At 40.9% G+C, this 27382-nt stretch overlaps 1 protein-coding gene across 2 annotated transcripts in view; it reads right to left on the bottom strand.

The window, feature by feature from the left end:
• The window catches only part of LOC117405561 (TSC22 domain family protein 1), a 63380-nt gene extending 51522 nt beyond the window's left edge, over positions 1–11858 (bottom strand). Inside the window, exon 1 of one of the 2 annotated variants that reach the window (XM_059030307.1) lies at positions 8398–11858. In XM_059030307.1, coding sequence (XP_058886290.1) covers positions 8398–11153 — 2756 coding nt within the window. In that variant the 5' untranslated portion in view covers positions 11154–11858. The remainder of the gene's footprint in view (positions 1–8397) is intronic. The other variant, XM_034008718.3, reaches the window with a different exon arrangement.
• Positions 11859–27382: the final 15524 nt, after the last annotated feature.

Genomic DNA, 27382 nt, shown 5'->3' with positions numbered 1-27382 from the left:
CCCCCCGATGTCATGAGAGATTGCTGTGTTTGAACGGGAATTCACATAGTAAGAACGAAACACATTAACATGTGATCTGTGCAGAATTTAGTTATTAGATGTGTGCATCGCTGGCTTTGTTATACTGTATGAATCATATCTGAGCCTGCAGGTGGAAGCCAGGGGTAGAACTTTCACAGTAATTAGTCTTTTCCAACAAGCCAGCTCATGAGCTTTTATATAGAAAGTAAAACTGTGGACTTGCACCTGTTCAGGGTTGTGGTCCTGCCTATTTGAGGGAGCTACAGTATTCACCCCTACTGTTCCACTCCAGAACGTACTCCAAGATCAGCCAACAACAGACTCCTGGCAATTCTAAGAACCTGATTAAAAAACTGAAGTGCTAGGGGGTTTAGCTACAATGCCCGCTCACTCCATAACATGCAACAGCCACAGCTTATACTAATGTGAGGTTTTTGATTGTTCTAGGAATAAGGTTCCTCTAGGGACATAAGGTACTTATCGCTTTAGTATTTCCGCTTTACAAAAAAAATCTATAAAAATAATTTATGGTTACGTGATGATTCTTTTTTTATTGACTACGTAAACTTGTTAAAACAACAAAACTAGCCAATAAGATTCAATGTTCGACCCATAGGAACCTTACTGTAAGTATCTGAATAGCCCCCTTTCTCAGGAAGTAAAACATTATCAGTTTATAATAGTTCTCCACACAGCAGGCACTGCCGGTTGGATAACTGGCCACAGTTCAGGATGTGCCTGTGGTATTTTGTAATTTAAGAGCAGTTAACAGATTACTCTACTGTACTGTATCTACTCTGCACACTAGGAGTCTGCTACACTGCAGCTTACACAGCAGACCCCTTTTTACAGTACTGTCACTCAAGCAGATACTGTACCTTTCTTAAACCACTTCTTTCCCCGTGCCAGCTACATGGGCCCTGTTAATCAGATATATTATCCATTAGATCTCCAAACAAAGAAAGATTTATTCAAGCTCTTATTGCATGTGCACCTTTGTCACAGCCAAAACAAGATTACATACATATCTATCTGTATCATTCATTCATTCAATAGCCTACTTTGCATCATTAGCTACTACTTTTCAGATTCAACTGGTGACACGCCTTTAAGACACCAAAGAACCAATGTACTTGTCATGCGGTCTGCTAGAATGTAAACTGTGTTCCATGAAGGTAAAGTAGCTGTTAAACAAAAAAAACAAAAAAATGCTTTTTAGGACAGTGTTTTTACTTCAAAATGTAATACTGCAACCATATTTTAAAATGGTAATCCAGTTTGTTTATTATATTAAAAGAACACATGGAGCTATACAACTTACTCACTCAGAAGAGCCAAAAAGACGTGGTAGTGTACCTACCCTCTTCTAGAGTTGAAAAGCACAGTGAGGTCAAAGAGCAAATTAAGGTGCAGTATGGAAATTCACTAGCCTGTGGTAATTAGGTGCACAAATACAGTAAGTGGTCCAGCAAGGGTAGCAATGGGGGCCAGGGGGGTCAATGTCCCTCCAAATTGCACTGTAGAAAAAAATAAAACAAAACCCATTAGCAAGATATGACTTCTTTGGAGGGGTGCGGCGGCAGCTCAAGACTGAGTGAAGACCCCCAGCACATACAGTCTGCTGTTAGTGATTCAGACCAGTCTCATCTGGACTGGATTTCATTCCACGACATGCAGGGTTTCTGGACCAAACTGCTGTGCAGCATAAGTTTCAACAAAAAGAAATGAGAAATGTTTCACAAATTGAAATAATAAATACATTTTAAAAAGAAGCTTTTGTCAAAAACATTAGGATAAATGCTTTTAAGGTATTCAGAAACTAGTGTTGTTATTATTATTATTTATTATTAGGGGTGGGCAACAATATGAAAATTGTATATCGATATTGTGCACGTATTTCGATAGCGATAATATCGAAGTCTTCCAAAACACAAAAAATATAATAACACAATTGCAATATGAAACAAATAGCCGTTAACAGATATTTACATATGAAAAGCAATAACTTACTTTAACTTAGTGGTGCTTTGCTTCACAATATCCATGTAGAAAAACAAGGTCTTGTTATATTGTTTTACCTTCATCATTAGCCACTTCAAAACTGAAATATTTCTGTAATTCACTGCACACAGACTTTGGGGTTGTTCATTTATTATTGTCATGTAATTCAATATTCCATTCTCAAAATATTTTCAAACAAGTTATATGCCAGATGATGTAATGCGTTAGCTAATGGATTCACATAAGGAGGGGATTATTTTGGTCATGACAAAGCGTACACGTTATACTTTTCACAGCCGACAGTTTCTAAAATAATTCCTTCATTGCAAACTTGGAGGCTACAGTACAAGCAAGAAGAAACATTAAACCTGATCCACTGCACGCTCCGGAGAATTCAAAGTCTGCAACAAAACTTGCAAACTCTTGGAAAAACGATGCCTGTAGCAACAGGATCCAATCCAACAAAACCTGCTCTTTTTTGGCAGCCAACGGCACAACACAATAGCGGTTGTTACAATAAGCTTAAACCAGACAGAGAAACCAAGGTCACATCTTATTACAGCTCTTCTGTACATCTGAGAAGAAACAGATCAGGCATGAAGAATCTAGCAACAACTGCAGCATCTGTCCATTGACTCTCTAAGAAATGAAGATAGAGACTGCATTTCATACTACAGTCAATCTATATGGAACATTGACATACAGTGGTTTGCACCCCACTACAAACTGTTCACATATTGTTGGCACTTGACCGTACTTCGACACTTTCAAATTAGAATTTACATGTACAGCGTACTTCACTCCACACTGATAAAGTTAAAAAACGCATATAGAATATAAATAAGTAAGATTTACAGATTAATCTCAGTTGCATAAGTATTCAACCCCTTTGCTACTGCAGCCCTAAATCAGCTCAGGTGCAAATGATTTGTTTGAAAGGTCACAAAATTAGTGAAATGGTTTCAGCCTGTGTGTACTCAAAGTGGTTTAACTTGTAGATAATTTCCCTCAGGTACATAACGACTTTCAAGCTGCAACTCACATAGTGAACCAACAAAGCAACCATGAAGACCAAGGAGCTTTCGAAACAAATCAGGGATATAGTGGTAGAGAGGCACAGAGCAGGAGAAGGGTACAAGAAAATTTCAAAGGAGCCGATTATCGCTCTCAGCACAGTGAAGTCCATCATTAAGAAGTGGAAGATGCATCATACCACCCAGACACTACCCAGATCAGGTCGCCCTCCCAAACTGAGCAGCTGGGCAAGCAGGAAACTGGTTTGGGATGTCACTCTGAAGCCAACAATGACCTTGAGAGATCTGCAAAGTTCTGTGTCTGAGATGGGAGTAAGTGTTCACACAATAAGCCGGTCCCTACACAAAGCTGGCCTGTATGGATGGGTGGCAAGAAAGAAGCCATTACTCAAAAAGCCTCATCTTAAAGCATGTATGGAGTTTGCGAAAAAGCATGTAGATGATACTGCAGACATGCGGGAAAAGGTTTTGTGGTCAGACGAGACAAAAATTGAACTTTTCGGTCTAAATTCCAAGAGTTACGTCTGGCGCAAGCCCAACACTGCAAATCACCCAGTCAACACCATCCCAACTGTCAAGCATGGTGCTGGCAGCATCATGTTATGGGGATGCTTCTCTTCAGCAGGGACTGGGAAGCTTGTCAGGGTAGAGTGGAGAATGGATGGTGCAAAGTACAGGCAAATCCTTGAGGAAAATCTGTTTGAGTCAGCCAAGACTCTGAAACTGGGGAGGAAATTCACATTTCAGCAGGACAATGATCCGAAGCACAAAGCCAAAGCCACACTGGAGTGGTTGAACAAGAAGAGAATCAATATTCTTGAGTGGCCCAGTCAAGTCCTGACTTGAATCCAATCGATAATTTATGGCGAGACTTGAAGATTGCAGTCGATTGACGATCCCCAACAAACTTATCAGAACTGGAACAATTTTCCTGTCAAGAATGGGCAAAAATTTCACCATCCTACTGTGCAAAGCTAGTAGAGACCTATCCAAAAAGACTCAGAGCAGTAATTGCCACAAAAAGTGCTTCTACCAAGTACTGGGGCTGAATACTTATGCAACCAGTAAATTTCATTTTGTACATTTTCTTTTAAAGTTTTGCTGACAGTTAACCTCCTCCTCATATAATTATATTCAGTTTAACCACTACAGCTTTGAATAAAAAAAAAGTTTGTTTGAAAAACTGTGCATACATTATTTGTAATTTAACAAAATGTGACTTCTGCAAACCACTGTATGTTACAAAGCATGTCCATGGTAATGGTTCACATGTCATAATGGCCATCTGATTTTCAAGCCAAAGCTAATATGAGTAAATTATGTTGATGTGTGAAATGATATCCTTTTGCAAAATGTTTGTATGGCAAAATAATTATGAGATATTTCATTATCTTGCATCTGCAGCAACTGTACCTAATGTCTTCTTTATCAATCTTAAAACACATTTGGTCCCAAATATAAAAAGCGTGATAGTTTCAATCCGTTGTTATAAGAAACAGCTCAGCTTTGGCCTTTCTGTTTATGGCCTGCTGTTATTGACTCAAACTTGACTCCCAAAGAATTACCGCTCAATTATTTCTCCAGGATAAACCTGAGAAATGTCCACTGGTTTTTATCAGCAGCATTCTGGGGGTGGCAGCCACACTGCAATAAAAATGACAAAATAAATACAAAATAAAACCTAATCAAGGCAGGGATGGATAAATATATGCATGGTTTGCCTCCTGCATCTGCCTACCAATTTTTATAAACAACTCGGAAGCTTTGCTATAGAAGAAAATCTCTGCTACTGGAGGCTGCCATGCTGACAGACAGCCCACCCTAAACCAAGAACATATGGATCATTTTATTTCCCTGAAAACATTGTAATACAAACCTGATATTTTTTTCAACTTTTAATATGCACAGATCAAATGAGCAATCAGATTTTATTTGTTCTCAGTCAGCATTATACCCTTTCTATGGAATATAAACAAAGCTGTAGACAATTCCATTAAAAGAAAGATCTAGATTATTATTATTATTATTATTATTATTATTATTATTATTATTATTATTATTATTATTATTATTATTATTATTGTGAATATTGTGTAAATCGATAAACAAATTACAGGACAAGGAACAGGTACAGCAAGTGCCCTGTAACAGCTGTAAATAAGTTTCCTACATAGCAGCACCAATTACTAGCAGGTACTAGTATAGTTTTAAAAGAGCTACATTAAACTAATAGTTACCAAAATCCACACAAGACACTTGCTTGCCTACGGACACACAGCGAGTGGACGGAGTTCCAGACCAATCTATTCGTGTTCCTTCTCAACACACAAGTGCTTTTTCCTTGAACGTTGCAAAAGATTGAAACTGAACAAAACTGAACCGTCAATATCATGAAATTCTCCCAGGTACAGTATGTATCTGGTGAATGAAATTAAATAAGTGATATGGCTTATCAAAATCAACATTGGTATTCTGTGACATAGTTGCAGTTCCGTTTCTCATTCTACAGTAAAACATGCAAATCTAACTATTTAAATAGTTTATTAAGATAAATTGAACATCACAATCTTCCACAGTCCAGGGTAGCTGAATGGCCAAAATCTTGAGGGAACAGACTACAAACCTTCCGGATACTAGGTCCAGGGGGTTGGGAGACAAAGCCTGTGTGAGCATTATGGTGGGTTATGTCTTTGACACAGCACTGTTTTAAACATTTCTTTCTTTATTGGTTTATTGGAAAAAATGTAAAATATGCCTCTCGTTTTGAGGGATGCGTTCCCCCCCCTCCCCCCCATTAAATATTTTTTACTAATTTATAGAAAAGAGCATTCTTTTAAATCTCATTTAGCTATTAGTAATGTAATTTACAAAATAAAATGATGTGTATACACAAATACACGGTAGAATAGTTTACTTTAGCACACGCAAGTGTGTGCTGGGAGGGAGTTAAATGTGCTGTGTAAAGTATGGGGGGGATCTAAATTGATGTAGAATAAAATGATAACATTATTTATTTAGAAGTCTGAAATGGAGGGGAGAAGTACAAAATGGGAGTCTAAATTGCCCTTGCACAGCAAACAAACTAGCTAATCGTAGGAATGTTACATTTAAAATACTGTATTTATAATTGAGTATTTATAAACTTTTGATGGAACAAATATACAGAAAGGTATAAAACATTTAACCAAATACCCACCATCCTGATAATAGTAAATATGGCCGTCTCTTAATATAATCTTCGGCTCCCAACCAAATCCTTCGGCGCACACGTACACTCTGCATCCTTGCCATAGTTTGGAGTGACTTTGCAATTAAGAAGACAACACTGTCATTGCTCAATGAAGTCTAGGCCTACTTCCCAGATGCCCAGAAACACGTTTCACAAAGCATGCTGTACATCTTTACAAGAAACGTACAGGCAAAGGAACCATTTCTTCAGGATTATAATATCACATCAGTAACCAACAGAAACATGTCATTTTGCAAGACAGAACACTAAATGTATGTTTGTATTAAAACAAAGTAGTCTGTAGATTCGCAAGTTGCGATGATGCACTGTAGGATGTAGCCTATACTGTTTTACATCGACAACAGAATTACTGTATATTTAAAGCTATTGATAGTTAAATTCTAAGCGAGCAAGAGGTTTCTGTTTTTTTTGGAGAAACAAAGTACTATAAAAGCATGGTCTGCAATCCCCTCAGGATAATGTGCTGCAGGTACAGCACTGTCCCACCATGCTGTCTGCACTGGCTGTCACAGGGCAGAGGTACCTGGAGAAGAGGGCTACAACAATACAGCAGCGACTCTAGAAATCAACCCTCATGGAAGTCCTGCAGCCCACCTTCAATTACAATTAATACAAACAAAGCCCTCGGAAGCACTCTGCCCGTTTAAAGGAACAGAATGCATTACCAGCACACCTCCTAACAGTGGGCCTGCTGTGTTATTATGTATATTGGCCTCCTGCTTTTGTCGAACTAACTGAAATTCAGTGAAAAGCACAGGCAAATCCATATTGCACTGTAACTGTATCAACAGATCACTGAATAAGGAATTTTTAAAAAGGAAACAATGGTGGCCTTTAGTATAATGATCACGTAAAGACTAATTAACAACATGAAATTGAGTTCATGATTTCAATAGGCTGTACAGTACAGGACCTCTACCTTAAAATGCTAGAGATTAGATACGGAGATTATCAAAGGCTGACATAAAAACTATTTTAAACAAATAAAATGTTTCTAAACACAAGTAAAGGCCTCAGCATGTGGTTATGCAGAGATACATCTTTAAACAGATCCACTGAAAGTCATCAATGACCACCAGCAAAAGCTGGAAGATGTAGCACAGTGGAAAGAAAATCTTCAAAGTACTATTGTGAAATCATCTACTGATACCGCATTTCTGAATGATCCTTGAAACAGTTACATTGTGAAAATAACACCTTTAAATCTGCCATCTAAGAGCCCAAGAGTCCTTGTTTATGCTAATAATCCTTTTACAGCGCTCAGGTTTGTCACAATCGTGTTCAGAAATGTGACATTTAACACTTGGCTTCTTTCAACACTGTGTGTGCTGTCACACACACACACACACACACACACACACACACACACACACACACACACTCTACCAGCACATGTGTACTGCAAGTCTAAAACAGGCAACCACAACATCCTGCAAAGGCATGCATCTCATCAGCTGCTGTCAGGAGCAAATGATGAAAGTAACACAATGCAGTTACAAAGCAAAATGCAGTCTGTTGCATTACTATTATTATTAAATTACAGTCCTATATACTATAGACAGTTTGGCACAATGGCAGTGCAGTGACAAGGCAGCTACTGACCAGCCAATAGCACTCAAGTGGGGATTTGATGTAACAAATAAATACATGAAAAAACTAAATTTAGACTCTCTAGGTTATCTACGTTAACCTAGAGAGTCTAAATGCATTCAGTATTTTACAGTGTGCCCTGCTATTAATAGAAATCACTTAAACATCAGACCTCCTACTGTCTAGTAAGGGATGCTCAGGCAAGTCATCCTAAGTTTAATATCCATGGTCCACAATCTCCAGCCTGCCTGATTATAAACCCTAAACAGAGGCTCCAGTTATACACACAAATTAAATAATGAATGTACTTTTTGTTTAACATCATGAATACCTAAAACAGCAGTAGGTAGAAAACAATATCAGCACAACAAATGGCAATTTACTGTGAGGATATTATTGTTGATTTTGTTCTTCCAGTCTCACTTCCTGAAAGCTAAAATCCCAATGTTGTGTTTTACGAGTCAGCTAACTGCATTCAATATCTTTACAGCCGAGTCTTACCTGTCCTCTTCACCGTCCACCACCTGTCCTGCCAGCGGCAGGGTCTTCAGTGGAAAGAGGCTTGCAGAGGCTGAGAAGGCGCTCATGCTGTTGGCAGCTCCGTCTCCAACAGCTAGCTTGGGCAAAGAGAGCAGGGCCTGGTCCTGAAGAAGCAGGCGGCGGGCATCTTCCAGCTGCGCAGCAGAAAAAGGCCGCAGGGCCAGGTAATGGCCAGTGCTGGCCGCCGAGCTCGCTGGCATCATGGTAGGCTGACCACCACCGGGAATCATGCTGCCGTTCTGCAAAGGCTGGGCGGCACTCTGGGCCGCAGCTGGAAGAGGCACGTTTGATGTAACTTGACCCAAGGAAACAGCACCAGGCTGCTGCCCGGCTAGTCCTTGAGCCACTGACTGCTGCTGCTGCTCTACCGGCAGGTGTGTTGGGAGCTGGGCCAAACTCTGATGATGCTGCTGTGCCAGGCCTGAGACGGTTCCAGGCAAGATCTGATGCAGGATCCCACCCTGTGGAGGCGAAGTGGTCTGCTGCTGTTGCAAAATTCCCTGGGGGGGTGTCTGATAATTCCCAGGCAGTATGTTGCCCCCATGCTGGCCCATGCCCATCATCTGGCCATTCCCAGACACTGGAGGAGGTTGGATGGTGCCAGGAATGTGGGGCACATGCTGTAGTGGCTGTCCAGCTGCTCCCATTCCAGGAGGCCCGGGCTGCATTGGAGGCTGAATGATCTGTTGGTGTACAAACTCTGGTGGCAGGCTGCCCACCATGCCCCCACCTTGACTCACAGGCATAACATGCTCCGATGCCATCTGAGTGGGTGCCTGCTGCTGCTGCTGCGGTGGTGGGTGGAACATTTGTGCGGTGGCAGGTTGCTGAGGCTGTTGAGTGTAGGGCAGTTGCTGCTGCTGAGGAATGGTAGCAGTGGGGAGCCCTATGGAGGTCTGTATGCTTCCTAGATTCACTGGAGGCTGCTGTTGCTGAACACTGCCAATGCTTGAGGGCACAGAGGGGGTCCCGCTCGTTTTCAGAAGGGAGTGAGCCACCTCCTGCGAGTGCATCTGGGCTTGAGCAAGCTGAGGCTGCGAGACACTCTGAGGCAGGCCAGGGAGTGAAGCTTGCAAGCTCTGGGGGCCACCATAGTCCACCTGTTGTGGCGGTGGTGGTTGCTGCTGCTGGAAACCTTGTAAAATGGAGGTGGCTCCCATCTCTCCACTTCCAACACTCTCTGTATAGTGGCTCAGGGTGCTGATGGTGCTACTGACTGAGCTCCCACTGGTGCTCTCCCGCTCTGAACCCACAGTAGTGTCGGGCTGGGTCTGCCTGATGCTCTCCACTGCCCTGTGACTGGGCATAGTTTCTGATGTGGCACTTGCTACAGCTACTGATACTGGGGGCTCCTTATCATAATACTCAGTGCAAGTCCATCTGCCTTTCTTGAAAGGTTCTGAGCTGGAATCCAGCTTGACCACCCTGAAGCGGGAGCTGGTGGGAGGTGGAGCCTGTTGCTGCTGGCTTGGGGGGGTAGCCACTGGCGCAGTTTGTGCTGTTGTCGCCACAGCCATTGGTGCTGCCACTACAACGTTACCCGTCGCCCCGCTGATCACATTTGAGGGGGCACAACCTGTAACACTACCAGCCCCCATTACAATATTCACATTCACAGCACTCCCAGTCCCTTGTTGTTGTTGCATCACATTTGGGTTGCTGGCTCCCGTTAAGCCACTGTTGGCATTCAAGTTCATTAAGCCAGGTGGGATGCCACTACTACTGCCATTACTACTACTAGTGCCCACCAAACCAGGCACATTGGCAGTACTCACTCCAGCCACGCTCATATTATTCACATTGCTCGTCACAGGATTAACAATATTAACTGGGGTACCTGCTGCTGCATTCATGCCGCTTGGCATTCCTGGGGTGCTGGCTGACTGAGGCTGGCCAACCACATTCCCGACAGCAGAGGCCTTCTCAGGAACTGTGTCAGCGTGTGCAGATAATTTCGGAGCAATGGTAACAGTGTTGAGAGGAGGGGTAACAGTGACACCTCCTCCTCCTGGCACTACAACCAAGGGCATTATCCCAGGGTGAGCATGAGGTGGGCGGTGGTGAAGTCCATGGGGCTGGGGGTGGGGGTGGTGGTGTTGGTGCATAGTCCCGTTCATCAGCACACCAGGCTGGGGTTGGTGATGCGAGTGGGGGAGGAGATGCTGGTTGGGGGAAACAGCTCCGGGGGTCTCTACCTCGTGGAAGTTGCTCAAAGTCTCCTCGGAGGAGCTCCTCTCTGGCCCCCCCATGTCTGTGGCCCTGGACAATGACACATCCAGGATCTCAGATGAAGACAGGTCTTCTGTGTGTGACTCATCCAGGTCGTCATAGCTCTCGGTGTCCTCTGTAATGCTGTTGTTGGTGCTAGCCGAGATCTGGGCTGGGGTGACACTGGTGATTTGAAAACCACTCTTTTTTTTCACCTGTGCCCCTGCTAGGGGGAGCGGCTGAGGCTGCAGCTGCGACTGAGAGGAGTGGAGGTTCAGGCTCTGGGGAGGGTGCTGCGGCCCCGGGGAGGAAGACCCGGTCGGTGGTGGTGGCGGCTGTATCAATATCGAAGATGAGTAATCGTCAGTAGGAATGACATTACTGCTAATACTGGTACCAGCTGCTGTCGCAAAAGCGTTGCTGCCTGTACTGCTACCCCTTCTAGGAAATACTGCCGGGTTCGCCATCTTCCTACTAGTAGAATCTCCTGCAGACTCGGGATGATGCATTTTGTAAAATCCCAGGGTACTTTTTGTTGTAAATTCAGACAGCACGCACAGCAGTGTTTACAAAGCCAGGACTGACAGCTAGCTGACTCTTTTCCACAGAATAAAACTTAAACGAATTAACGTACCTCCAATTTGTAATGTGAATTCAAGCCGCCGCCATTCAACTTTTGTTTTTTTTTATTGAAATATTTCCCCTCAGAGCTTCTGTTCAACAAAGTGGTACGCACGTAATGTTTTTGTACTCCCCAGGCGTGTGTTGCTATTCTTCTTAAACGCAGTTCAACATCCCTTACTTGTTATTTTAATTTAAATCCGTATTATAACGCAGAGGCAGTATATACATCTACCAGTAGTGCAGCAAATGATTTCCTCCATCACGACCAGACGTTCAGGCGCATTATATTTCGAAATTAAACAGTCCGTTGCTGCAGTGGAACTAATATCAAATGAGCCGTGACTCTTCGTTTTTCAAAACAGTAGTTTAATCGCAGCCTTCATGTCTCTGTTTGTATCCAGTGTTTGCTGTATCACCCCTCTGTCTGTATTTCTTTTTGCCTGCCACCCTTGCACAGCGTTTCTCTCACTGACGAGTCTGGGGGGAGGAGAGCTTGCTAACATGGCGACGGCGCATGCTCACTGCTGCAGCGGAGCACCCAGACATAAAAGCCAGTCTGGGAGAGGCAGAGAAGAGGGAGGCGGAGGTGGGGGGGAGCATTCTCCGGGAAAAGTCGACTACGTCCGAACAAAAACGAGTCTTTCACGTGGGTTACCAAGCCTGTATTGATGTTGACGACAGGGTCGTGAGGATAGGATGCGGGGGAGGTGCTGTCTGTTGAAGCTTGCACCCCTGTGAAAGCACATCTTGCACTGTGCGATGAAGTCTGAAGAATATACATATTAATCAGATATGTGTTAACTGCAAGGGGGCGTAGTCCTGATGCAAAACGTAGTTTCATTCTGAATTAAAATGGAAGTTGAATCCCTTTGAATTCAGCTAGCTGCAGCATAATGACATAATTTTACTGACTGACAGCCAGGGATGGTCTGTTTTTACAGTCTGCGCACAAATATAAAAATATGTAACAGTTATTAAAAAATTGCGTGATATTTGGTATTTAATTTAAAAAAAAAAATTGGCTTGGTTTTTTCCCCCATCTCACCCGATAATGTCTTGCTTTCATATATTACTGTATTTAAACATTTTAACAAAACATATACAGAGAAAAATGTGCTTCAAGTCATCACATAGACTGTGGAAGGGGAAAATGTGTGTTGTGCAACAGTGAAGATGTTAATACAGTAGTACTTTTAAAAATACGGATGGTACATTTTAAACATGCCGCTCGGAAGTGGTGTTTACTGTAGTTGTAATTTAAGGGGGTCTATTTTACTCCGTACACTGGCAATTTTACTGCCGGTCTGTATCACCGAAGCAGGAGTTTTCCCCAGTGGTCAGTTAGCGACCCTTGTTTTATTTTCACTAACTATATTAACAATACAAGGGAAACAGGTCAGTGAAAGCTGTTTTAAATTAAGCTGTTTAGAAGCGCACTCAAGTCAGCCCCAGTTAAGCACTTAGTTAAGTTAAGTAAGGCACACATAGGACAGGGGAGAGAAACTCTCACTGTCTCAGGCAGCATTCAAGATAATTGGCTAGGATCTGTCTTGATTGAAATGACAGAATTGAACCCTGGCTCAATGGCTGATAAAAGGATCTTCAATCAATGCAAGGATACAGGCTCAATCACAGTCTGCTCATTCTGGTCCATTATGAATGATATAGATAACTTCCATTGGGGTGTACACAACTCATTTTACTTGAAGCCGATGATTTTAAACTGAGTTTGCTGAGTTTATTATCCAGCACAGACTCTCAATCAGATCCTAGTGTTCAAGTGTGTCCCGGGGGGGAAATGTACAATTTCAATACAATAATCAACACAATGCACAATATGATTCATTGCACAGTACACTTAACTCTTAAGAAGTGTGTGTTCCTAAGAAAGTGGCCACCTACATTACAAAGTAAATATTGTACAGTTTGCTCACCGTTCCTTAAAGACACAGCCCTTCATTTCTTTGCTGCTGCTGCAGTCTGGGATACAGATTAGCTGACTTTTTTCATTTATTAGGAGGCTGTGTGGTCCAGTGGTTAAAGAAACGGGCTTGTAACCAGAAGGTCCCCGGTTCAAATCCCACCTCAGCCACGGACTCATTGTGTGACCCTGAGCAAGTCACTTAACCTCCTAGTGCTCCGTCTTTCGGGTGAGACGTAATTGTAAGTGACTCTGCAGCTGATGCATAGTTCACACACCCTAGTCTCTGTAAGTCGCCTTGGATAAAGGCGTCTGCTAAATAAACAATAATAATAATAATAATGGCCGACTGACAGCTAACTACTCTATGACCTACACGCTGCACAATAAAGAGGTTCAGCTTCTTTACATTGCCAGATGTCCTGACTAGTTTACAAGACGTTTCTAATAAAGTGGCCATGCCCTGCATGTACTTTCATTGTATTTACACTTAGCTAGCTTCTGTAGTAACTACTCAGAACACTAAGTGAACGGCTCCTTCATAAAAACGAGGTTGTTTCTTGCTCACAAAATGTGTCCTTGCTTTTGCACTTCAAAAAGAAGCCCTTCAGTGTTGTGTCAGAAGAAGTGTGACCTTCTTAAATATGTTTTCCCTTTTCTGAAGCTATTTCTTAAGAAATGGAGAAGTGTGCCAGGTTTCCAAAGAGGCAGTATACTGTATATATAATAAGGAAGTAGGACTTGGCATTCAGTATGTTAAGTCATGTGGAGAGGTAGAACAGTTCATTAATAATGGATGCGAGTGGTCAGGCTGCTGGACTGAGCACCCCTTCACATAAACACACACACACACACACACACACACACATCATATTTACATACTGTACAAGCCCTTACCACAATACTTTCAATGGCTACTATGCTGTTGAATTGCAATGCCAATCCAACAGCTCTGTACTGAAGGTAATAGTATGAACCAACACTGTCACCAGTGGTATCACACTGGTATTAAAAATGTCACTCCCCAGCAGTACCAGTGAGGTATCATATTAACACAGCGGTCCCAGATTAATTCTCCCAGTTGTAGTATTATCGTTTATTTATTTTACGTTCCTGTATTAAGGGTAAACATAATGTTTGACCAAAACAAAACAAAAAATGTATATTCCTTTCTTAGAGATAAGCTCAACCTGCTCCCTCACCTATTAATGAGTGGTTTCTCTAAGGACAGGCTTGGAAAAACAATGGGTGATATCCCTGATTCGTGCTGTCCATGCTCTACGCTGCCCATCCAGCACCTTCCACAAGCCCCACAAAAGAAAGCTGCAGTGTACCAGTTTCCTATGAGTGAAAAGGAATACACATTGCAAAGCAATAGCTTAGCCATACTGACCAGCAGTATTTTAAAATACATTTATAACAATTTGTCAGGCTGTATCACATAAGAAACTGCTTTAATAATCTCATAATCTGAAAGTGGCCAGAATTAAATTGTGTCCCTTCTTGGAATGTTGCATGTCATGATGTCAGCAGAGCATGCAAGTCTCATTAGTGCAAGTTCATGTGTAGAAGTATGGGAGACACAAAGGAGGTCCTTATTTTAATGATTTAAATGTCGGCTGTGTTGAAAATCACAGCCATCCAGTTCATTTTACAGGGCCCAGGGTGATTGAAAACAACACTCCTCCAGTTTACAAATCACATGCACACAATTAAACATGAGGACCACAACACTCCTCCAGTTTACAAATCACATGCACACAATTAAACATGAGGACCACAACACTCCTCCAGTTTACAAATCACATGCACACAATTAAACATGAGGACCACAACACTCCTCCAGTTTACAAATCACATGCACACAATTAAACATGAGGACCACAACACTCCTCCAGTTTACAAATCACATGCGCACAATTAAACACAAGGATCACGGGCATCTTGACTGAGCAGGTGTGTAGAGATAATAAATATGAAATGAAAGCATGTTGTCAGATTGTAATTAACATATGCCCTTTGTAACAGGGACAGACACGGCAGACAGACTGTATCCATCCATACAAATGGTGGTCTGTGTGAGCCAGCAAGAGCCGATTGCAATGTAAGCGTCTGGTGCTATCAGCAGCTTTAAATCACACTGGCACATCACAACAAAAACACAGAGTGCTATTGTGAGGGGGAACAATAATGTCACATTTATACACTGGAGCCGGGTTTCATTTAGTAAACATGTCCAAGCAGGAATTCATAAACAACAAAAAGAAACCATCACGTTTCATTGAAAGTTTAACAATCCTGACTATAACTGTTTTTAATTTGCTTGGAAGCAAGAAGCAGTCATTAAACTTTTCATAAGTGGTATTTGAAATACAGTACAGTATCTCTTTGTTGTTGTTGTTTGACAAATTGATCAAAAAGCAGAACAAGATGGTATCTACCCATAGAGCAGTGCTCATTATGTCATGCAAGCAAAGCAATGAAGACATTTCCCAGGAAACACAAGCAGGGGTGATGTGTTCGATATGGACTCATGGGAACTGACTCTTAAATAAATATATCAGTGAATACAAATCAATGGCTTGTGGTTAGTTTATTTGTTTGTGTGTTTCAGCCACTGGGAGAATGGTAACACTGCAGTCACTCTACTGTTGGCACTACTGCACAACATCTCTTCCAAATTCATTATATCGCTGGCTCTGTTAAGGTGTGTTCAGCATAATAAACTGATATTCTACCAACCAAGAGGTTATATCTCAGCTTAACTCATCAATAAGGGCATGCAAGGACAGAACACTTTCTGATTAATTTTGATTTGGGCCATTGCGAATGCTACCTCTCCGATGCAGCCACTGTCAAACCAATCATCTCTTTAACCCACCGCTTAGCAACTGGAGGCAAAGCCTAAGCAGGGAAGCCTCTGCCTGGACTTGTGGGGCAGCTGACTGGCTTGTTGATAAATATGACAGACTGCAATTAATGAATTGGCACACTTATATTTCATGAATAAGCCCCTTTGTGAATATAGGCGCTAGTCTTACATTGTCAGCATTTCTTGTCTTCCCTGTAGAGGCTGCTTGATAACTTCAGGGTGGAATTCTACTGGATCACTGCAGTAGGTTTTGGCCTTACACCACCACTGTATGACAAGGCTTTGGCAGGGTATAGCTGTATACAGATTGCAGTCTGTGGAGACAAGCACAGAGCCCTCTAGATGTTGCAGTGGGAACTGCAGTTCAGCTGACAAACCTGCATCTCTTTCCAGTTATGTAATTACTGTGCATACAGTATTCAGTGGTTTGTACTGAAAATCAAATACACTGTGTTAAAATAGCCTCAAAATCCTTTTTATTAAAACGTTAGTCTCTGGTTGAATTTCAGCTGCTGGATTTGTCAGGGCAAACAAGCCAGTATAAAATATCAAAGGTCTTGAGAACAACTCACTGAAGCAATGTCCTCTAACCTAATAATAAAGCTTGAACTGCCCCTGCTACACTCATCCATAATTTACATTTTCAATTTGGCTTAAAGAGCCATTGGCAACACATTGAAAGAAATATGCAGATTTTAAAAACAGTTGCCCCTGTAACTAACTGTTCAGAAGATTAATTTCTCTGGATGTACATCAATTCTCCTTATAAAGTGGCAGATTAGTTTCTATAAAGTGTGCAGCGCTGCCTACCTGCTGCTGATTATTTGAATACACTGATTTAGATGGAAAATGTGGTTTGAATTTAACTTATTCTCTTAACAGGGTGTAAAGGATGTTGCATTTTTTATAGGATGTCTTGATTTACCAATGTCTCATTAGCAATGGAGGATAACATCTGTAATTATTCATTTCACTCCCCAGGATAAACAGTGTGTCGCATTAACAACTGCTCATATTGAGAAAGCTCAATTAAAATGGACACATCATTTCATCAACATTTTCATAATATGACATTTCTTGCCCTATTTAATATTATTTGTATTATCTAAATCTGTATTTATAATGCCTTCTAACAAACATCCCTTTTCCAAAACTAGCTCTGCTTCTAAAACTACAGAACTTTGTTATAATCGAGATTTCCTGTTTAAAAACGTGCCACAGATGCAGAAGAGACAGAAATGACAGCATGGCACCACAAATGGTCATTACTAAAACAGTCTCACTCCCAAATGTATTCAGCTTCTAGGAGTCTTTTAAGAAGCAGCCCACCCAACAAGTGGTTGAAAAAGGATATTAATTAGTAAGGCTGGTAAATAATTATCTAAGCACAAACTGCAATAAAGAATGACACAAAACCCAGCAAAGTATCTCTTTATGAGAGTACTAACACTCAAGCGGTTTCTGCATATACCTGAAGATACCTGTACAAGGCCTGTGGAAGCAGGTTACAATCAACACCACAATCTGTCTTTAATAAGACCAATCACAAATACTAAGTATAATCCTATAGTCCCCAAAACACTCCAAATGATCTGAAGGGGTGAGGACAACAATAAAACAGACTTTAAAAGGTGAGTCCTGTGAAAGTGCAGAGTCCCATGAAGAGTCTGGAGTTGCTGTTTAAAAGGTGAGTCCTGTGAGAGTGCAGAGTCCCATGAAGAGTCTGGAGTTGCTGTTTAAAAGGTGAGTCCTGTGAGAGTGCAGAGTCCTATGAAGAGTCTAGAGTTGCTGTCTAAAAGGTGAGTCCTGTGAGAGTGCAGAGTCCTATGAAGAGTCTGGAGTTGCTGTTTAAAAGGTGAGTCCTGTGAGAGTGCAGAGTCCCATGAAGAGTCTGGAGTTGCTGTTTAAAAGGTGAGTCCTGTGAGAGTGCAGAGTCCTATGAAGAGTCTGGAGTTGCTGTTTAAAAGGTGAGTCCTGTGAGAGTGCAGAGTCCCATGAAGAGTCTGGAGTTGCTGTTTAAAAGGTGAGTCCTGTGAGAGTGCAGAGTCCCATGAAGAGTCTGGAGTTGCTGTTTAAAAGGTGAGTCCTGTGAGAGTGCAGAGTCCCATGAAGAGTCTGGAGTTGCTGTTTAAAAGGTGAGTCCTGTGAGAGTGCAGAGTCCCATGAAGAGTCTGGAGTTGCTGTTTAAAAGACCTTTGAATTGCACTGTCCCAAGATCTTGGCTTCGCTATGTGCAGCTTCAATGTTTAAGTCCTTTTTGGATTATTGAGAGCTCCCCATGGTGTTACATGAAGCCTTTTACACAAGAAACAGGCATTTCATAAAACAAGAGCACAAGCAATTGCCATACTGGGTAGGTCATTATACAGAAGGATTTGTTTAATTATAAAATAGCCAAAATCCCCACCAGCAAAAAAAAAGGTAGATACAAATGGGTTTGTATCTACAACAGACATGTCCTTGCAAAGAGACATTATATATATTACAGGTGAACACGCTAATGATGCCACTCCCCATTTGTTTGGCCTCAGGGCAAAGCATAGTAGCAACATCACAAGGGAAAGACGCATTACGCATTGCGCTGTGATCAAAAGGAGGCCCTATAAAAAGCTGCCAATCTCTCCGTAGCTTCCTGTAGAATCTACACATAATCTTAAATTGTTCTCCAGACATTGACTTACTCCTAACCTAATACTATGCAAAGAGTGTGTGTTCCTGTGGCATTAAGTACTGTGTGAATCAACATCAGGCAAATATAATGCAGTTTGTTGTTTAAACTCCTCCTATGAAAATTGATAGCAGGTTAACGTACCTCAGTTGGTTTCAATGCTGGTGCAGCTCTGGCAGAGGGAAGACTGCTCCCTCAGCTTCCTTCAACATCTGCTTTTACATGGTGGTCCCCCATCCAAATACTGGGTTTATTTGTTTTTTTAACTTCTAATTACAAAGCTTTTCTTTGTTTTTGTTACATAACATTTGATCTGGAGATATTAAACAATGGTACAGCACAATCTTTTGCTTTGTGGTTTGTGCAGCTTTTTGCGCATGATATTCTTTCTAACAGGCATTGCATTGGTCTTCCTGGACCAGTTCAAATCAGTACCAGTGATAGGAGTCATTCAGGTAGTTTACCAGAAAGATATCTCATCACTAGTGCAACGGAAAGATTGATGCTGTAAGTCCCTGTATCTCGTTCAACAGAGTTATATCACAGACAAGTAAAAAACCAAAATGCTTGGACTTTTACATATTTACTTGTTATAACTCTTATAGAACAAATTATATGATTTATGATAATAAAAGTGGGAATTCACATCCAGACATAGTAAAGTACACACACACACACATATATATATATATATATATATATATATATATATATATATATATATAAAAAATAATACTTGGTATTGCTGTTTCAAAGTGCTGCAGTCTGTTACAAACAAGATTCCACGGAGGAACACCTGTCTTAGTTGGTCTGTCCTGCATGTTTGCTGCACCCTGCAAAACTGCAGCAGGAGCATATTGATTTGCCCTGTCCTCATTCAGAAAGGCAAGCATTTGGTGAAGTTTATGTTTAAAGTGCTGTTTTTTTTCTTTTTCTTTCTCCTTGGAGAATGCAAACAGTCACGTCTTTTGGACACCTCCTGATTTAAGCCTGGCCCCTGTTCACTCCATCTTCAGCACACATTTGAAAGATGCCAGTTTCCTCTCTCCCATTTAAATTGCCCTCACTGCAGCAGTTTGTGCTTCCAATCTTGGTCTTGGAAGAAAAAGGTGCAAAACAGCAAACAGAGTCTCTTGCCACCCTGATATATTTGGTACACATTATATGAAACATCTGCTTTGCTTCACTCACATACATTGTTTGCAACAATGGCCAATGCATTCAGCAATTTGTTTTTGTTTCTAAGTAGGGCTGCCCCCTTTCATGGTTTTGCATGTTTGAAACTGAGAGAGCAAAATAACCCCCCTGAAGGAAGAGCGTATTATTAATGTCATATTCGGATGGAGCCTCTTGACACGGTTTAATTTAATCTGACCACTTACTAAACTTTTACTCAAATGTACAGGCAATTTTAAAGAATGATCTTAAATCCAGCTGTCATCAAGAGGTTAGTTTCACAGTACTTCTCTTAGCGGCCAATAAAAAACCTGCCAACCATCCTCATGAGAGTCTTTGAAGATTGTCAGAATGTTGGTCTTTTAAATGTTCCATGAACAACATCACACAGCTGGGATAATGTTTATACTGAAGTAAGTGGTAGACAAGTGGAGGTTATACAGTAAGCAGCCTGTTGTCTTCGTGCTAATTTTGGAGCATGTGTCATAATGAAATGTAATATCTTTATTTCAAGACAGCCCTGTCGTTTATATAATGTAAGCTTTTTTAAGGTTCTAATTTTAATTTAAAATAGTTTACCAGTTGCATGATTACCATACATTATTTTTATTTACAACATTCTTTAAAGTACTCCTCAATGGTGATAACTTGCAGTTATGTTTAGAAGATGTTTGTTGTCACCAGTTTCAGCTTTGTTCATTTATCGATGTGGTGATCAGACCAGACTGGCTTCATTCTAGTGAAAGTGGTCTTTGTGATTGCTAGTCTGCGCCTGATTTCTTTCCAACTTCTGTCTTTGTTGTATATCCCGGATCCACGGTCAGTGAAGTTTCCAGCCTGTTCAATTCTATCTTAGTCAAGCACATTATTATAAGAAAAATACATTTTGGGGGGATCAGGGGTGGATTTTTCTGTGGTTTGTGAGGCAATTTTGCTTTGATGCGTTTCCTTTTGAAGTCAATTACAGCTTTGATAGAAGATGATGACTATACATGCAACAGACTAATAAATTCCCCGACAACAAACATCTTGTGTCAGTCTTAAAAATATTGAAATAAGATAACCTGCTAAATCCAGAACCCTAACCTTATTAGATCTAAATAAAGCATTGTGAAATCTAGGACCGGAACTGTTAGGAAAACACTGGACATAGATAGATGATATTTCTATTAGCAGTCCTTATAAGCACATTGCTAACTGCGCTAAGAAAGAACTGCCAGGAAATGCTGTTTTAATTAAAGCTCGCCTAGTTGATCAAACGAGGAGGAAAACATATGGCATTTACATTCTTCACCCCTCCAGCGAGTATTGGGACGCCAGTCTTTTGTGGCAGGCAGTGGAATTGCAGTTCTGGCTTGACTATATCACTGGCCTGGAGGCCCCCAGTAGATATTAATCCACATCATAACCAAGCACACAATTTGTCCAATTATCTTTCATTTAACAAACACCACCTTAGTAGCTTCAGATTGAATTAAGATATTTCTTTACTGCAAGTGATCTTTTTATGATATTGATCTAATTTGAAGAGGTTCTTATTGCAGTATGTCATCTGTGTTCAGGTGCTCTTACACTCACATGGTGTGTTTTGTTACTTTAAAGGGTGATTAAAAAGGAAAAAGAAAAAGAAAATAAATAAAAAATGACTGGAAACAAATGCTGATAAACAACTGCAAGACTTGAATTGTTTCTGTGCAGGCTGCCCTCTGTGTGACTTGCTGTTGATATTGTTATACCAGCATTTCCTTTTCATTTAAAAGCAGCCCTTTTCAAGTGCAAACTAATACACTAAAACGTGCCGGCACTCTGTCCTGACACTGCCTTAAACCAGCACTGGGAATGAAAAAGGAAAAGGCTGATAAAAGTGAGCAGCCTGGGGAGTTCAGTAAATATCCAGTGTGCCAAAGAGAGCAGCTTCTCAATGAGAAGCCAGGAAGGCAACAATTGAGAGCGCCTCCGTATTAAAGAGTTAGACAGAACCTTTAAACATGAATAAAAGCACCAGGCTGCCAAAATCTGACAGCTCAGAAGAGTTGAGATCGCTGACTGACAGTCATTTTTAATTCGACTTTTTTTTTTTTTTTTAAGGATTTGAAAAGGCAGCAAAGTGTGGAGATCTCTGCAGGCCCTAAGATTAAACACCCAGGTCTGGGTGATGCAGCAATGGCCAAGAAAATTGGAACCAGGGATGTAGGGTAAAATATTGAGTAAAAAACAGTGATAGCTGTTGTCCCCAGTTACTCATGTTGAAAGCAATTCAACTACCCCAGAAAACTCCTGTTTGTCCAGTAATAAAATATCTTCCATATCTGTACTGTTATCTGTGGAAGGTATCTGTATAGGAGATAGGTGGCCTAGCAGGCTTATACACTGACCACTAACCCCAGTGGATATTAGTCAACATTGATAAACCACTGCACAATTGGGCATAGTGGTCAGTCTCAGCTGGGCAGAAACCCAGTACTGAATTGAGAGAGGTTGTTTGGGTCAGGATTGGGCTGTGAACGGAGCTCTCATGATATCTTGCAGTATATATTGACCCTCTATATATTACTTTCACAACCTTTGTGTTTAATTTAAAAACAACAACAAAAAAAACTTTGGTTAATAGGCTAGTAGATCAAGCACAAACTGCAAAGTTATCCCAGATCAGGAAACCAACCAAAAAAACGATAAATAAAATACTGCACTCTTCAGAGAAACAGACAGAACATGTGAATCTCTTCCATGGCAGCTTTCCTGTCTAACACAGGGTACTATCTTGGGATAAAAGGTCAATGGCTGATTCCATTCTGCCTAAGGGTCCATTCACAAGGAACTCTCCCACGGGTGACACACTGCGACTCGCCACTGCACTATTAGATGAATATTACAGGTTTAAATAGTCAGTTTACACCTGATGCAGGGTGGGAGAGGTGCTACACCACAGAGGGTGAGGTAAAAACAATCCATCTTTTAGATGCTGTTGGTTTACAGAAGTATGAACACAACAGTGAAGCTCAATTCTGCAGTATAGCCAGGCTACTGATGAAGGGGAAATAAAGAAATATATCAAATTCAACTTCACATTGCCAACGGGAGAACATATTTAAAAACATATGCCTGGAAAAAGCCATTAGAAATGCTTTTTTTGGCCAATATTAAAAGACAAAGTAATGTTAAAGTAAACAAGCTGAGATTTAATTTACTGTAACTACAAGGTGCCTCTGAGTGCGTCATCTTTTTATTCTTTCCATGAGAAATGTCTGTTTTTGTAATCATATTTTGTATAAAAACATTGATAAGATCTTCAGTCAACACTCGCGCTATTTAGCACTTTAACATTACAACCACTGTTTGACAAGAGGAACTTTTTGCATAAAATTTTGTCAGACAGAAGGAATGCTTTAACATAGAAAAAATACTTTGCAGTCTATTCATTGCAGCAAACACACTTCTTTAAAGCTTTTCTCTTTAATAATAATAATAATAATAATAATAATAATAATAATAAATAATAATAATGTAAAAGATTGCTTTAATTAGGACATTTCCAAATGTGATGTATAGATCATTAGCAGAGCTTCACTGCACTTCAGAATTACAGTAGAGATACACTTTGTGCAGGGCTGACACACACCTACTGAGTGTTAACATTTAGGATTCAAAGTGAAAACTGGACTTCATCACTTAAGGGAGCTATTTAAACCATTAAGGCAGCAAAAACACTTGCAGATCAATATTTGATCATAACAAAATCTGTGTTAAAAATGAATAACTGGAGGATGGATGGACAGTGCAAGGGGTTTACTGCAGAGGGCTGTGTTTGCATTACTGGAGGATGGAAGGACAGTGCAAGGAGTTTACTGCAGAGGGCTGTGTTTGCATTACTGGAGGACGGATGGACAGCGCAAGGAGTTTACTGCAGAGGGCTGTGTTCTTATTACTGGAGGATGGAAGGACAGTGCAAGGAGTTTACTGCAGAGGGCTGTGTTTGCATTACTGGAGGATGGAAGAACAATGCAAGGAGTTTACTGCAGAGGACTGGGTTCTTATTACTGGAGGATAGATGGACAGTGCAAGGAGTTTACTGCAGAGGGCTGTGTTTGCATTACTGGAGGATGGAAGAACAATGCAAGGAGTTTACTGCAGAGGACTGGGTTCTTATTACTGGAGGATAGATGGACAGTGCAAGGAGTTTACTGCAGAGGACTTGTGTTTGTATTACTGGAGGATGGATGGACAGTGCAAGGAGTTTACTGCAGAGGACTTGTGTTTGTATTACTGGAGGATGGATGGACAGTGCAAGGAGTTTACTGCAGAGGGCTGTGTTTGCATTACTGGAGGATGGATGGACAGTGCAAGGAGTTTACTGCAGAGGACTTGTGTTTGTATTACTGGAGGATGGAAGGAGGCTGGGACAGTAATGGATCTCTCCTGCCCTTCTGCAGTCCACTGGATGTTTCAGGATTTTATGAATTACCGTAAAACTTGTGAACACTGCATATTTGTATAACTGAGTACACTATAGTAAATCAGCATACGTTAATCTAGCAAACACAAAGGCTCTATTTACGTATAACCCAGCTCTCCAAACCATGTCAGAGCTGGGGACACATCAACCACATGTAGGGATGCTGGGTTAAAAATTACACAACTAAAAGAAACTATAACACTACAAGAGTAATACTCAAAACGCATTAGAATGAATATACCAGTAATTGCATCCAAATCCAAGGTATTTGCGGTCATGGTAAAGGTCAATCATTACTACCATATGTCAAGTAGACAAATATTTTAACAATTTATTTCATAACTTGTCAACTAACCATTTCTAAAGGTGTTTTTTTTTTTTTTTTGGTTCTATACACGATAAGCCACAGAATGCATGGAAATAACTAAACGCAACTTACAAGACCTGGTTTATAAGCATACGTCACAATGTCATTACTTACTGGTAACAGGGTTCTGTACCGGAGTGTTTGAAGAGCATGCACAGCATGTGAACTTGAGAACCTCATCATTATTGTGGGTTGGACCCCCTCTTTGAAAGGATTTAATAAACCGTGACTGACGCCCACTGTGCAGATTTCTCCATTATTATTTATCCAGGTGGCCAGTGTTTTTATTAGATGCTGCTGGAACAGCCAGATTTGTTTTTTTTAAACACCATTTCCTATTGTTTCTGCCCTTCTGTTGCTTGAGTCTGGAGCAGGGGTCAGCACCCTATCGAGTGGCGACAGGCTGGTCTTACTACTGAAGGCATGTAGACAAAACATTTAGCAAATATTTTTTTAGTTGTTATCGTTTTAGGTTTCTTCTATGCAATTAATTAGATTTTTTATAATAGTATATATATTTTTTAAATCTAATGTGCAAATAGGGGAGAGGTGGGTTAGTGGGGGCAAACCAATGTGGTACAAGGCACCATGCATAATCCATTTCTATGTGCATAAAGAACACATGCAGAAAGTTACTTGTGGAATTGAAAGTGCACGCCATTGGAATTTCTCTTGTCCTTCTGATGCAAAAATCACTCTAGGTAACAATACGGACCCTGCACTCAGCAGGTCTGAACAATGTCATAGTTGTGCCAACATGCGAGGCCAGCTGTCACCACTGCTCACATTCCAAATTCCAAATGCAGAATTGTTGGATTAGCTATTTACCACTCAGATTGTTATGGTGCTTTCCTTACTTTATTAGTTGACACTTACAATATAATTTTAGCAGCCTAACAAATATTACGGGTTAAAAACTATTACACACAACAACATTGTTAAGCAGCAAATGCCACCATAACTAACACAAGCTTTAATTGCATTTATAATTCTTAAATGAAACTTGCTTCGCAGCTATAAGCATGATTAAAATGGAGAATCTGTAAGTAGTAGCTTATGCTTTCTCACATCTGATTGGCTTGTTACCTGAAATCACGGTCTGTGATTTGCCTCTTCCCAGCTGGGTGCGGAATATGATTTGTTTGCTCAGCTGTCTGTCATTGCACCATGACAGCAAGGCGGGCTGAACAGTCTTTCATTTCCTTGCTTGATTTAAGTTGTAATTTACATTATTTAGCTTTTTATTTGGGTGGAGCTTTTTTTTAATTAAAAAAAAAAGGGGGGGGGGGCTGTCTGAAAACTGTGGGATTCCCACACTCGAGCACTGAAATGGAAGACCTGCTATCTCTTCATCAGTGTTACTATTTGATGCCATTTTCTTTCTAAGTCATTTAGCCATAAACTGGGAGAGATCTGTCTTTACACTTCCATGATACAGGCCTAGATCTTGTCACGTTGCTGTTTGCTCTGATTATGAATTTACAGCCAGGCAGCAGGACGATCGTCACTGACATGCTTGTAAATTCTACAAGGCCATCGTTGAGCAGCTGTGTCCACATCTGATAGCACAGCTACTTACAGAGAGCCCAATTGGAAAGAAGAGAACTGCAGTCCACTGTGAGTGTGGTTAGAAGAATTTCCCATAATCACCCAGAGCTTGAGAAACAGCAGCAGGAGCAGCAGATGGAGTCCTGGCTTCAGAAGATGAAATGTTTGAAATATTCCTCAAAACCTTTTAAAGTGACAGTGCAGCCAGACACCCTTTAGTCCCATCGCATCCCCCAGATATGAATTCCTCAAAAGATAACCAGGTTGAATGTTTAACAGTGTTGATCTGACCACACACAAAATAATAATAATAATATTATATTTCATACATGGATAACTCTAGGTCTATGTGACGGAGTGTCCCGCCCCGATGTATTTATTTATTATTATTTGTATTTGTTTGCGGTGCGGATAAAAGCGCTGCGTCTTTTGTTATTGTTTTCTATAGTTATAATTTAAAACTCTGTGAGGATGCATGACTGATCAGCTACTGATTATTTAAGTAGCTGACAGTCATGCATCCTTATCAAACGCGTGCAGACTCTGGCTGAGGGGTAATAAGATAATTAACAACTGGTTAACCCCTCGGCCAGAGTATAAGAACCGGCAGCTGTCCGTTCTGCAGGGAAGTGTACAGAGGAGAGTACAGGGAGAGAGCGAGGAAACATAACGACATTTAAAAACAACTGCTAAACAGTCTTTGTTTATTCGTTTGGCCCTTGTGCCTTTTTGTTTTGTTCATTGTTTAAATCTTTTGTTTTTGTTTGATTCATTAAATACGCTGAATGCGGCAACATTCAGCTTCACCCGCCCATCCATTGTTTTGGTTTCTGTACTTCCTGGTCCGTGACGTCACCACACCTCACCACTGCGAGTCAGCCTGCCAGAGTCTATTATGTGTCTTTTTCATAAAACAGGCAGAAAACTTACATGGGTGCTTTAATTATCTCCCCACCCCCACCCGTGTCACTTTAACGTAAGAGACAAATCTGTTGGTGTTGAAATCCATAGCTAAAAAAACTAAACAAAAAAAGGATTTCAAATGAATGAAAAGTACTCAGAAGCAAATAACTGAACTGGCTTGAGAAATTTTGTAATCCCCTCAATGA

The sequence above is a fragment of the Acipenser ruthenus genome, chromosome 9 (assembly GCF_902713425.1).
Source record: "Acipenser ruthenus chromosome 9, fAciRut3.2 maternal haplotype, whole genome shotgun sequence".
Taxonomy (NCBI): domain Eukaryota; kingdom Metazoa; phylum Chordata; class Actinopteri; order Acipenseriformes; family Acipenseridae; genus Acipenser; species Acipenser ruthenus.
The sequence above is the reverse complement of the archived record's forward strand: the minus strand, read 5'-3'. Positions and strand labels throughout refer to the sequence as shown.